The following is a 14615-nucleotide window of genomic DNA, read 5'->3' as shown; positions in this document are numbered from 1 at the left end:
GATGTGACAAAAAAGTGGCAATAATAGTAAAAAGCAGAAAAAAAAATAGTGAAAAGTGACTCAAATTGGCAAGAAGCAGCAAAAAGGTGGAGGGAAATTAGTGAAAAGTGACTCAAATTGGCAAGAAGCAGCAAAAAGGTGAAGGGAAATTAGTGAAAAGTGACTCAAATTGGCAAGAAGCAGCAAAAAGGTGGAGGGAAATTAGTGAAAAGTGACTCAAATTGGCAAGAAGCAGCAAAAAGGTGGGGGAAAATTAGTGAAAATAAAATAAAAAGATAGGGTAAAAAAGTGCAAAATATTGCAAATAAGGGCAATGGAAATATACGGACAAAAAATAAAGGTTGATTATGCAGTTTGACAATGAAAGTGTGGGAAACAAATTGTAATTATCATTTCTGAGGTCAAAGTTTCCCTTTTTTATGGTTTTCTTGGGGGAATAATTTTTCAAATTTAGACATAAAAGAGCCACATGTGGCTCTAGAGCCTCACGCTGAGTATCACTGCATTAGGATTTATAGACTCCTATTACAAATAAAGCTAATCCAAACACAGAGAAACTGCTAGAACACTGCATAACAAAACTGATCTATGTGTGTAAAATCAGGTGCATGTTGTTTGAACAGCTCTTTTAAATCTCTCAAGGTCAGGATGTGAATTTCATCATCAGAGACACGTGTGCACAGATGAAATGAATCCATCCTCTCTCATTAAGAGAGCAACAGCCGTGGAAAATACTAGTGTAAAAAGACAGAACTAGATGTGTAGCTTGATTTCATAATTCAGTGCAACAGCCTTATCATGACTCAATCTGTGCAGATTAGAGCCACAGTTAATCTCAGGGAGGTCATATAAAGGGGAAAACTTTCAATCTTTTGCTCTTAATGTTAATCCTGTTTGTCACAGAGCGCTGATTTTGGATCAGAACAAAATCTCTGCAGGATACTGAGATCTTTTCTAAACAGGTTTATCTTTTATAACATGTATAGAAAAATCAGGAGCTCTACAAACAACTACAATACTTTAAAGCAGTGGTTCCCAAACTGGGGTCTGGGACCCAAAATAGGGTCACAGAGTAGTTTTCAGTGGGTCACAGATAGGTGTCTGCAAAACAAATGGTGGCAAAAAGTCCTAAAGTCCTTAGTCGACATGTATCGACACCTTTTATTTTACTCCGATTTACACCTCATTTCAAATTATTTATGCAAATTGGATTTTAGTGTCATAAACATTAATTTTTTTGTTTTTCAGTTAACCTCTTGGATGGTTTTGTGTCTCAGGGATCTTTGGATCACTGACAGCAATCTCAGACACCTGTGATCATTGGTTTGCCAGGTGAGCCCAATTAAAGGAAAACTACTTAAGAAGGACGTTCCACATTATTAAGCAGGCCACAGGTTTCAGCAATACGGGAAAGAAAAAGGATCTCTGCTGCTGAAAAGCCTCAAATAGTGTAATGCCTTGGACAAGGTATGAAAACATGAGATATTTCAGGAAAACTTAAGCATGGTCATCATACTGTGAAGAAATTTGTGGCTGATTCAGAGCACAGATGGGTTCATGCAGATAAAGACATAATGAGGATTTCTGCCAGACAAATTCATCAGATTAAGACAGCAGATGCTAAAATGCCATAACAAAGCAGCAAACAGGTATTTGAAGCTGCTGGTGCCTCTGGAGTCCCACCAACCTCAAGGTGTAGGATCCTCCAGAGGCTTGCAGTCGTGTATAAACCTACTATTCAGCCGCCCCTAACCAATGCTCACAAGCAGAAACAGTTGCAGTGGGCCCAGAAATACATGAAGACTCATTTTCGAACAGTCTTGTTGACTGATGAGTGCCGTGCAACCCTGGATGGTCCAGATGGAGGAGTAGTGGATGGTTGGTGGATGGCCAACATGTCCCAACAAGGCTGTGATGTCAGCAAGGGGGGGGCGGAGTCATGTTCTGGGCTGGATTCATGAGGAGAGAGCTGGTAGGCCCCTTTAGGGTCCCTGAAGGTGTAAAAATGACCTCGGCAAAGTATATAGAGCAAGGGTGTCAAACTGAACCACAGCAGGGCCGGACTCTGAATTTTGGTCTAACCTGAGAGCGTAACAGGGTCAACATTCAGCCATAAACTGTCTGATTTTCACCAGTAATGAAATATGGGAAAAAGTATCGACGATACATGATTTTGAGATTAAAAAAAGTCACAATTATAAATTTAAAGGATTAAAAACTGAGATAGAAAGTCAAACTTATTGGTAAAAACAATGCATTTTGGGTTTTTATTTTTGAAAAAAAAAAAGTTATCATTGGGAGGTTCAATAGAATTTGAATTATGCTCTAATGGTTGATGACTTGAAATTGATACTGACTGTCATTTATGTTATAATTTTGAACACGGTGTACTGTGAAATTAGGGACATTTAAATGTTTGGTCAATATTTCAACTAAATTATGAGAGAGACTGGTGGGTCCTGAGGCTGGACCAGCTGAGAAGCACCGATTTAAAGCATCACAATCCATCCTCTCCTCTGCGTCTGCAGACGTGAAGGACTCTGAAAGGATTTCACGAGAACAGAAACATCCATTGGACTGTTTGACTCCTCAAAAATGCTCCCACCCTGCTCCTGCAGTCACATCCTTCTCTCCGTCTCTATCTCAGGGCTCATTACATCGTCTTCAGGGCTCCTGCAGACAGAGCAATTCATTAACCTAAATGAACGAAGGTTGGTGAGCACGCTCCGCTAAATGGGGTGTAACCGCCACCTCTCTAATATCATGTTCTGGAGTGAAGGAGCTGTAATCGACTCTCCACATTTGCTCTCTTACAACTCAGTTAAGTGAAACCACACGCTGGAAGGCTAATGAGAGAGAGGTGCAGGACAAAGAAGCTGAAATCATCACCTGTCATTTTAAATTTCAGATTAAACTGGTGCACAAATGCTCGGTTGTGTGAGAAAGGAGACTTACGAGGAGATGGTAATCTTGGTCCCTGTCTCCTCCTCGATCTTCTTGAGGTTTTTGCCCTCCTTCCCGATCAGCCGGCCCACCAAGCAGTTGTTAGCGAGGATCTTTAAACAGATTTCATCCGTCCTGCACAAACAGACACAAACGCTTAGGTGAAGACAGATGATAGAAGACAGCGACGCTACCCAAAAGTTCAGTCTGAATCCATTAACTGTCCAGTGCTATTTATAAAGTCATTTTGCTGTTACACAAAGGCTTTTTGTTAAAAGGAATGCAAAAAAAATAGTCAAAGATATTTTCCCTGAACTTCTAAACCTCCTGTCAGGAACTTTCAGCCCCTCGATAGAGACTCAGCTGCTTTATCACCTCTTCAGATACCTACCAACTGTAGCAGCCATTAACATCAATAATGTAGTAAAAATAAACAGTTCTACGACTGAGGATCTCGACTGTTCCAGTAGGTCACAAAGAGTTTTCAGCTGATCTAGCCTCAGAGCTAGGGATGTATGGATGCATTGGTAACTAACATGGCATCAGCTGACATCGGCCCTGTTGACAAACATCAACCATCAGCAAAAAAATATAACACAACTTTATATTGGTCTCAGAGGTCCCCAAAACATGCCGGTGAAGTTTGTTGCTGTAAAAAAACTCCAGTTTTGGATTTCTGCTTGTCTAAAAACCCCTCTGTTTCAGCCCTGCTTGGAACGAGCTGTTTCTGTGGCTTTAAATGTTAATGAGCTGTCTGACTCTGCCCCTCTCAGGAAATGGATGTGGCTCTCCTGATCCTCCTCTCAGCTGAGAGGAGGATCAGGAGAGGAGGGCGGAACTTTCTTCCAAGTGGGGAGGGCCAATCGAACCCCAGGGCGGTGCTAACGCCGCACATGACATCATGAGGGGAAAATCTGACAACGGCTTGTTTCAGCACACATTTTCTGAAAAGTGGAGAAAGAGACGGGTAGAGGGAATGGATTGTCCTGGAATTTGAGGAGATTGTCAACAGACCAGGGGCACATATTTTTGTTAGAAAAGCCTGAAAAAGTGATTTTTGCATAATATGTCCCCTTCAATAATGAATGAGAACAAGGGAAAGTTAATACTTTGCACATCAAATAGACCTCTATGCTGGAATTATCATCAGAAAACTTCTACATGCATTGAATACAACCCCTATTCTTTACAAAAAAAATTGATTTCTACCCTAGTTTCACTGATGTACCTATCATGGAAGCGATAAATATCATAAATAGTCCTGCAGACCTCCTAGTGTGTAGCACAGGGATCATCGCCTACATTTGTACTGGGGCCAGCTTTTTCATAAACGCTTTGTTTGTTTATTCTTATTTTCTTTCAAATGTACACAATTTTAAGGCTCTGACAGTGAGATCAGACTCTCTATAGCAGCCAAGGAGGTGACAGAAATATTCTAGCTGAATATTTCTGTGGCTGTTATGTTGTCTCATTGGTTCAGTTCTTATGTGCTGTGTATTAAGAAGGGAAGGACCAAAGGAGGAATACTGCTCTCCCAAAACGCCAGAAGCCGAGAGTTAAAAAGTTTTTAACAGAAACTTAAAGAAACTGACCTTAAATCAAATGCTATATCATATTTAAGATAAGATAATAGAGAAAAGCTGGTTTATGGCAGAGAGAAGAGTCAGTACTCTTTTGTTGAATGCTTTCTGTGGTTATTTATGGGAAATTTTCAGGAGGAAAACAAATTATACAAGCTGAATATTTCAGATGAAGACAAAAGAGACCACTTTTCTTTTGTACCATTTAAATGACGGCGGATGATTTTAGAGAGTCAATTTTCCATGAAATGGAAAATGGCATAAAAACACCAAACTCTAAAATCATCTGCTGCATAAATGGGCAAAATTTAAGGCCACTGTTCAAATTTGATGTGAAAGCCAAGTGAAGATCAAAAGTGGGCATAACCCATAAATGTGTGTTTGTTTAGCAATATATCTCTCTCTATATATAAATATATATTTATATATACATATACATTAGGGCTGTTAATATTAATGTGTTGGTGCTTGAGATTAATCTTGAAACCTTAACATGTTAAAAATATAATAACAGAATTTAATCATATGACTAAGTTTGACCACAGTTTGCTCCCGTAGTCCTCCAGCGTGGATGTTTGGGTGACTGGGAGTGAAGAGGTGAGAGGGTCAGACACAGCCAGCAGTGATGAGTGAGGAGACAGACCCAGGTCTGCTTAACCCTCAGGCATCACTAGGGACATTTTTGTCCATTTAGGCAAATTTTTCCTCTTCCTCTGCTCACCATTCAGGCTGTGTTAGTGCATACGGTCTAATTTTTTGCAACAAAGTTTCTTTCTAGGCAAATTGTTGAATTCAACTTTCAATTGGTCTATAGGTCAGGAGAACACTGTGAAACAAATTTACTACCCTTTTAAAGGCAAAAATGTCCACTTCAAAAAAACTGCTATAAAAACTGAACAAATTCTTTTTTTTTTTTTTCTGCTTTTTTTTTTTGGCATCAATCTCTTAAACAACTTCAGCTGTGCTCAAAACTACCAAACATTCAATCATTTGAGGATTTTAACCCTTTGAATGCCAGTTTGATTACTGAAGTTCAATATTGTTTTTTATGAAAAAAACGTGAAAAAATGTGATATCTTCCTTAAACCAAATGTTGGATGGCTGGGGCATTATTTCTAAATCCAGCTTGGACATGTCCATGATTAGCCAGAATATTGACTTTGATGCATATTTTAGTTTTTGTGTAGCATCTGATTTAAAATTTATGACCCTTTCGAGTAATCAAGGACAAAAACATCCACTTCTAAAAACAGCAATAAAAATAGTATAAATTAATATTTTTCTGCTTTTTTTGGTCAAATCTTTTGATCAATTTCAATTCTGATCAAAATAATTGATTATTGAATAGTTTTCAGGATTTTAACCCTTTAAATGCCAGTTTGATTACAGGATGGTCATATTTTTTCTAAAAAAGAAGCACACAAAACAGTAATTATTTTCCAGACATCTAATGTTGGGGGGGGGGTGTTAAATCAGTCCTGGATATGTCAAACATTAGCCAAAACAATAACTTTAATGCATTATTAGTTTTTGTGTAGCACCCAATTTAAAATTTACTACCCTGTTGAGTCACTTGTGGACTACCATTGACTCCCATTCAAACCACAGTTTTTGATCTTTAAGTAATCAACCTGACATTTAAAGGGTTAAAATCCTCAAAATGGTTGAATATTTGGTAGTTCTGAGCACAGCTGAAGTTGTTTAAAAGATTTATGCAAAAAAGCAGAAAAAAATTAATCTGTTAATTTTTATAGCAGTTTTTTTGGAAGTGGACATTTTTGTCCTTAATGGCTTTAAAGGGTAGTAAATTAAAGTGATGCCTGAGGGTTAATGGTGATTTTCTTTTTAAAAAGCTGGAGAATGTTATTTTTGTTAATTAGCAAACTTTACTAGCTGTAGATGGAAAATATGATGTGTTCAGGTAACCTCGGTAAATTAGACGACTGTATTCTCTATGTTATATGTTCAAATATCACATAAAAATGGGAAAATGTAGTTTTTGATAAAGAACTTCAATAAATACAGAGTGAATTTGTGTTTATATTTGAGGAGTATACAATAGATGTGACAGACTGAATCCTAGCTTTTTAACTCAAGCTCTACTCAGCTAAGGCCACTTGGAGTTTAAATATTTGACCTTCTATACTATAGAAAGAATTGATAGTGGTATCGATAAGGACTCAGATCAGCACTTTAATGTTCTGTACAGAGAATTAAAAGAATAAAAATACAACACTTAATAACAACCTTTAAAAATCTAAAGACATAAAAATATACTCAAACTATCTAAAAAAAAAAAAGCTGTGATGAATCATGATTAATCACAGCATAGTGATGTGATTAATTTTTTTAATTGAGCAACAGCACTTATATATATATATATATATATTTTTTTTTTTTCCTAGATAGTGATGAGATATTGGGATAAATGTGTGTTAGTGTGTGAATCAAAGATAGAGCAGGGTGGGGTGAAAGGTCACCATGCTTATACTGGGTTTCTCTAAGGGTGGGTCACAGATTGGTTGTGGTTTTTGTGTGTTTCTGGATGTGTCTACGTGTAGAAGTGAGTAAGGGCGTGCTTCAGTGTCGGCTGCTGCTGTGAGGTGAAATTAGTCGGTGTTAAGTTGAGGACAGAGAGCGTGGAGATGATGGTGTTGTGGGTTTAAAGGGTTTAAAGTGGTTGAGGTTTCCTCCTCACACGGTGAATGAGAGGGTGTTTGGTGATGGAGGTGACAGGGTGGCTTCTGCAAAAGTTTCGCGTAAGTTACTTTAGCAGGGGAGGGGAGGGCGGTGCCGTTGAGTCTACACCAAGCAGAAGTTTGAACATTGTTGTGACATTTAAGGAAGAGACCACTGATTTAACAGAATCAGGGTGTTTACTGATAAATGACATTACACTCATCTGATGGATTATTTTGACTCAGTGGCATTGGACCTTTACAGGAGCTACATGACCTAGAACCTGCAGGTCTATCATTCTGTTTTCAGGAGTTACTCATACGGTTCTAAATAAATATATTTTTACTTTTGAATTCAATATTGTTGACATTTAGAGATTCAGCCTGGTTACTACAGATTTCACATGGCTTCTAATAATGTCACTCAGAACACGGACTATCCAAGTGTTGATTTTATATGTCAAATTTTAGGCTGATCTTAGAAGACATAATTTTCCATGTTTTTAACATTTCCCTGATGAAAAATCACATTATACCATGAGCTCAAACATGTGGGCTTCAGTGAAACTAAAGTGTCCCTATTTGGAGGGTTGAAAAATGGTCAACCTAACCTTGAGAGAAGAAAATAATAGAAGGGAAGGCTGCGTCCTCTTATTGGCCTTCTTTTTTTTGTACTGATCTCATAATTGCAATTTTACTTGTTTGTCCCAGGCTTTAGAGTACATGTTAGCCAGGATGCTGCTGTCAAAGACAAAAACTAGGGATATTTTGTCCCTTTTTTCATTTTATCTTGGTTAGTTTTGACCCTTAATTCTCTAAACTATAACCACGCTTAAAGACTCCGTAATGTGAAATCCAAAAGGTGTGTCTCAACACACTTAGATTGTTGCTCTTGCAAAGGTATTTTTCAACAATTTGGCTTTTTGGTTTAGTAGGGTTGACTAACACTGCTTTACAGGGTCTTTAATGAGGGAAGGACTATTGCAAATGACAATTTATGTTTTCTCTGATGTACTCTTCAAGTCTGTTGAACCAAATAACTTTTTCTGAATGCAGCAATGCAGGATCTAGCACTTGTGCATGAATTAACATTAGCTATGTATGTTCGTATCAGTGTTATTAAAAAAACCTTCACAAATACAATGGCATTATGTGTAAAAGATGGGTGCTGGTGATGAGATTTAGCAGGAGCTCAAATAGTTTTAAAGGTGTAATCTCTTTTAAAAACTGTCAAGTCCAGTTAGATGTGTTGGCCTTGTTTCCTAAATGCTAAGCTGCGATCACATGTTAGTCTACGTGAGTGCCTTGTGTTTACTGTGTTAGTGGTCCACGCCAGAGAATACACAGTGAGATTAAAAGGTGTGCAGGCAGGTTAAAGGATAAGATTACCGTCCTGCAGACATTAAGGCTAATCTCTCTGCGGGGCAGCATGCACGTCCAAGTGTGTTCCTGTGAATGTCTGGCTACTAGATTTGCAGACTCACGCCTTGGTCTCGTTGGCTTCCTTCTGCATGATGTCCATGATCATGCGACAGGCTGAGGAGCAGCCCTCAGGGGTTGAGTGGATGGTGATGGGCTTTTCTGCTGCACCTGCATTTTCCTTCCGATGAATGTTCACCCTGAAGGACAGAGACAGACAGACTGAGAGGTTAATGTGACACTGACAAAGCAAAGTCAACAATATCTACCTTCTACTCACAAATACATCATTAAGTTTGTCATACAAGCACATAGAGAGAAGGGACAAAACTAAACACATTAATGCAGGGGTGTCAAACTCAAGGCCAGGGGGCCAGATACGGCCCGTGGAATGGTTATACCCAGCCTGCAAGATTATATCATATTTCGATTATAACTGGCCCACCAGTATGATGTCTGCAGATTTGCTCCAGTATGAAAATGTAAACTTAACCTTGATTATTTAAAATATCCTTAAGCAATAAAAATCTGAAAAAGTAAAGAGTAAGAAGGTTTTTATTTTAAACTTTTTCCTTTTCAACTTATAATTTGGACTTTATATGTCACATTTTCATCTTTTAGATTCACAATTTTACATTTTAAGTCATATTTTTACCTTTCAACTCATTATCTTGGCTTTTTAATCCCGTATTTTGTCCTTTTAAACTCATGATTTCAATTTTTTCTCATATTCTGACATTTTAAATCTAGAATTTTGACTTTTCATATCATATCTTGACCTTTAAGATTCATAATTTTAAATCTATGTCATATTTTTAACTTTCTACGTCATTATTTTTGAATTTAGCTCATATTTTGACATTTTCAACCCCTAAATTTGGCTTTTGAATCCCATATTTTGACCTATCAGACTCACAATTTAAAATTTTAAGTCATATTTGACTTTTAACTTTATGATTTCATATTTTATCTCATGTTTTGACCTTCCAAACTTATGATTTCAACTTTCTACTCATAAATCTGCACTTTAAAACATTATTTTCAATTTTTAATATCATGTTCTGACCTTTTGAAGTAATAAGTTGGAATTTTTATCTCAGATTTTGAGCTTTTAAATTTACCATTTTCACTTTTTTTGAATTTCTAAATCATTTATCATCTGTATTGTTTTTTGTATATATATATATTTTATTACTGGTGAAAATCAGGTTGACAGTTTATGGTTAGTGTTGGCCCTAGTAGGCTCTCAGGTTAGACCTAAATACAGAATCTAGCCCCTGCTGTGAGTGAGTTTGACACCCTTGCATTAATGTGAGATATCTAAAGTCGTCTTCTCTGTCCTCACAGCTTACTTGGACTGCGTCATTTTGGTGACATTCTTGATGGTGGAGCCGTCCTTGCCGATGATGGCTCCCACGTACTGGTTAGGCACGAGCATGCGCAGGGGGAGTTCAAGTTGTTTGCTACGTGGGCAAAACTCTCCAGAGGGCCCGGGCTGAGGGGGGCCGTGGTCCCGGGATGACCGACCCACACGCCGTGAGCGAGGAGGTTGGTCAGGTGGAGCAGCGTCCATGTCTGCGATATACGACACCTTGAAGGAGTAGTTATCGAACTGGTGTCCTGTTAACTTCTCAATGGCTCTGCAGGGAGGGGCGAGAAGGAAAGACTGTAAATTATTTTAAAAATGCTGCAAAATAAAGAAAGCTTCAACACAGCTCATACTACACACTGCTTCAAAGGTGGCAGCAGGCAGCGTGAGCATTCCAATGGAAAAAACACACATAGAAGGCAAGTTTTAAATATGATTAATAATAGGTACTGTGCCTTTAAAAGGTACTCCCCTACTTGGATTTTTTTTACCCTTTTATTGATTTTATTAAAATGAATAATTGGCAATATAATTTGACTTTTTGAAGAAAAGAACCTTTTGAATGCCAGAGTGAAAACAAAGTAATGTCAATTAAACAAAAATCTGTAATGTAAAATAGGTGACTGCATAAATATTCAACCTTTTAAGTCAGTATTTAGTAGAGTCACCTTTGGCTGCAGTCACAGCTCTGAGTCTGTGTGAACAGGTCTCAGTCAGGCTCAAACATCTGGACTCTGAGTTTTTACTCTATTTGTTTATAAACTGCTCAAGCTCTGTCAGGTTGCACGGGGAACAGGAGTTAACAGCTCTTGTCAAGTCCAACCACAAATTCTCTAATGGATTGAGGTCTGGGCTTTGACTCGGCCTCTCCAGAAAATAAAACCTTCTCCCAAGCTGTAGTTCACTTGCAGCCTTAATAAGATCTTCCTATATTGTGCCACATTCATTTTCCCCTCCACCTTTACAAGCAAACCAGGGCCAGCTGCCGAGAAGCACCCCCACAGCATGATGCTGCCACCAACCGTGCTCCACAGTGGGGATGGTGTGTTTGTGGTGATGTCAGTGTTTGGTGTCTCGTCTGATGGTCTAAAAGCTCCATCCTGGTCTCATCAGACCAAAGACCTTTCTTCCTCTTGACCATGGAGTCTCCCACAGTCCTTCTGGTGAACTCTAGTCCAGATTGAATCTGAGTTTTCTTCAACAGTGTCTTTCTCTTTGCCACTCTCCCATTAAGCTCTGACTGGTGAAGAACCCGGCCAACAGTTGTTGTCTGCAGAGTCTCTCCCATTTCAGCTGCTGAAGCTTGGAACTCCTTCAGAGCAGGCATAGGTGTCTTGGTGTCCTCTCTCACTAGTCTCCTTCTTGCACGCCCACTCAGTTTGTGAGGCCGGTCTGATCTAGGCAGATTTACACATGTGACATAGTCCTTCATTTCTTCATGACAGACTTAACTGAACTCTGGGGGATGTTCAGAGACTTGGATATTTTCTGTATCCATCCCTTGACTTAAAATTTTCGATAACCCTTTTCTCTTTGGAGTGTTCTTTTGTCTTCATGGTGTAATGGTAGCCAGGAATGCTGATTAACCAGTGACTGGACCTTCCAGACACAGGTGTCTTTACACTACAATCACTGAGACACATTCACTGACCTCAGGTGATCCTCATTTCACTAACTGTGAGACTTCTAGCACCAATAAGCCAGACCTCTGTTGAATTAGGTCAGTCACTTCAAAGGGAGTGAATATTCATGCAGTCACTTATTTTACCTTAACTATTTACTTGGTAGAAATCTGTTTTCACTTGAACATTAAACCATTTCTTCTTTTTGTTTTGGTAAAAAAGGCAAGTTCTACTGATCATGATTGATTTTATAAAATCAATGAAAGTGTAAAACATCCAAGATGGCTAACTGACTGGTTATTGGATTTGGACTCCAAATAACATTTAAAATGTAAAGTTTTCATAGTTTTAAAGAGGACATATTATGCAAAATACACCTTTTCAGTCTTTCGTAACAAAAATTTGTGTCCTGGTCCACAATCCCCCCCACGAATCAGAAAAATCCATTCCCTCCCCCTCTCTTTCTCCAACTTTCAGAAAATGTGTGCTAAAACAAGCCGTTCTCAGAATTTCCCCTCATGATGTCATGTGGGGAGTTAGCCCCGCCCCCAGATTCAGTTGGCCCTCTCCTGATTGAAAGAAAGTTTCGTCCTCCTCTCTTGATCCTAGAGGAGGATCAGGAGAGCCACATCCATTTCCTGAGAGGGGCGGAGTCAGACAGCTCAGTAACTTTTAAAGCTACAGACACAGAAACAGCTCGTTCTGAGCAGGGCTGAAACAGAGGTGGTTTGTAGACATGCAGAAATCCAATACTGGAGTGTTTTTACAGCAACAAACCTAACAGGCATGTTTTGGGGACCTCTGAGACTAATATAAACTTGACCTCAAGGGGTAAAATATGTCCCCTTTAAATCTTTAAAAGTCTTCAACATTTACCGCCATCTATTTTTCCACCCAGAAAGGAGACAAGTGGCATTGCTTAGGCAAAATACCTGGACTTTAACTTTAACTTTACACACTAGTTAACATTAGCTGCAGTTTGGCTAGCGTCCATAACTTTCTCTTCAAATGATTTTAACAAGTCAGTGCTCCATTTTGTGCTTTATTGTTTAAATTTTCATTACATTAAATCACAAAAATTGATTCTTAAAACATGGATAAATAAAACTAATTCTAGATATTTGGCTAGTTTCAACTTAAAGTAAAGGTATTATGCCTTTTCTCAAGGCTTTACACCATCTCTCTGATAGCCACGTAGTAGCTTCACAAGGTTTACAGCTCAAAAAACTCCTCATGTTTCTCACACTGGTGTCCTGAAAAAGCCTTATTTTAACCTCCGTCTGAAACGCTTCGTTTTCACTGCTGTCTCTTTAACCCATACCCCCTCTTTAAGTTTCATTACTAACAGGCAAAATCAAAAACTTCTACAGCTGACATTACAGCAGCCTGGTTTCCAGCCCTCACTTAAGTGTGCCTAACACAGCTTTTTATTCTGATCTTCATCTTTGATTTATAGGTCAATAATACCTTATTGGGGGCATTTGGCTAGCTTTGATTTAAGTTACCATGTGAGCCAGCAGCTTTATGCCCTTCTCTAGTAAAGGGAAGTGGAAAGGAGTTCTTTTATCAGCCCATAAATTACCAACAAATTAAAAGGGAGTATGTTCTGATGCCTGATGGCCCATCTTAGCATTATCAGAGGCCGTTCTGGTATTGTTGTTAGCTAGCTAACGCCCCTTCTTCTCTAGAACTTCATCTGTGGGCGTCTCCTTGTTTTTAAATAAGGAGCAATATCTTAAGTTTCAACAGGATATTCTGGTTTTGACCACCACCTGACCCCTGAGGATCTACTCTCTAATCCTCCAGGTAAACAGGAAGTACAGTAGCTAGCGGCGCTGCTGCTTGTGAACACAGGTAGCTTCATTATTGTCGCTGATGCTTACACTTTAGTGTCCTCCTTGTTTGAGTACGTAACATTCACCACCGCCGTTTCTGTGTCAGTGTTCACTGCAACGAGACAGAGAGAGCAGAGAAAACACATGAGAGAGTAAAAACACATTTACACATGCACATAGACGTGGAGATGATGTAGGGAGGCAGACGTGAGTCTAGGCTCCAGATATGAGTCTGAATATAAAACAGCCATCACCACAGGCTGCTGTCTCTACACCAGGGGTGTCAAACTCAGTCACAGCAGGGGCCGGATTCTGGATTCAGGACTAATCTGAGGGCCTAACAGGGTCACCTTTTTAACCAGAAACTGTCAACCTTGTTTCACCATGAAAGAAAAAACTTAGCACTGATTATAAATGATTTTTACTTTTAAAAGTTTAAAAGATAAGTTTAAAGGCTCACAATCTGAGAAAAATGAATTTATTAGTTCAAGACGTCAAACTGACATGAAACTGAAAAATAATGTTTTTTAATGGCAAATATATTAGAAAGAAAGTCAAAATCATGAGTTTAAAAGGTCAAAAAATGAAATGAAATTTGTTATCATGACATTAAAAGTCAAAATATGATTCAAAATTTTGAATTTCGAGTCTAAAACGTCAAACTATGGGATTATGAAGTCAAAGATTGACGTTAAAAATATGAGATACAGTATAAATAATTGGTTAAAAAGGTCAAAATATGAATAAAAAATTACAATAATTAATCTTAAAGCTCAAAATATTACATGAGAAGTCAAAATTATGAGTTGTAATGCTCAAAGTACAAAATAAAAAGTCAAAATCCTACGTTTTTGTCCTAATTGTGAGATGTAAAATTGAAAATGTGAAATTAAAACACTAGTCAATTTCTTTTCCCACATTCCCGACTGCTTATCTAAATATTTTTACAGTTTACTTTTCAGATTTTGTAAGCTAACAAGGATATCTTAAATGATCAAGGATAAGTTCACATTTTTATACTTGAGGAAATCTGCGGACCTCAGACTGATGGGCCAGTTAGAACAGAAATATGAGGTCATCTTGTGGGTCGGATTTAACTGTTTCACGTGCCGAATTTGGCCCCCAGGCCTGAACAACCCTGCTCTACACTGATGCTGCCAAATATAAAA

The 14615-nt window shown here is 38.4% G+C and overlaps 1 protein-coding gene across 2 annotated transcripts in view; it reads right to left on the bottom strand.

The window, feature by feature from the left end:
* The window catches only part of igf2bp2a (insulin-like growth factor 2 mRNA binding protein 2a), a 98237-nt gene that overhangs the window by 19252 nt on the left and 64370 nt on the right, over positions 1-14615 (bottom strand). For both annotated transcript variants that reach the window (XM_041807210.1, XM_041807211.1), the window contains exons 5-8: positions 13495-13558; positions 9973-10260; positions 8686-8820; positions 2956-3078 (exon numbers count right to left, since the gene is read on the bottom strand). In XM_041807210.1, the coding sequence (XP_041663144.1) occupies positions 2956-3078; positions 8686-8820; positions 9973-10260; positions 13495-13558 (610 nt within the window). The remainder of the gene's footprint in view (positions 1-2955; positions 3079-8685; positions 8821-9972; positions 10261-13494; positions 13559-14615) is intronic.

Source organism: Cheilinus undulatus, linkage group 15, assembly GCF_018320785.1.
Source record: "Cheilinus undulatus linkage group 15, ASM1832078v1, whole genome shotgun sequence".
In the NCBI taxonomy this organism is placed as follows: domain Eukaryota; kingdom Metazoa; phylum Chordata; class Actinopteri; order Labriformes; family Labridae; genus Cheilinus; species Cheilinus undulatus.
The sequence above is the reverse complement of the archived record's forward strand: the minus strand, read 5'-3'. Positions and strand labels throughout refer to the sequence as shown.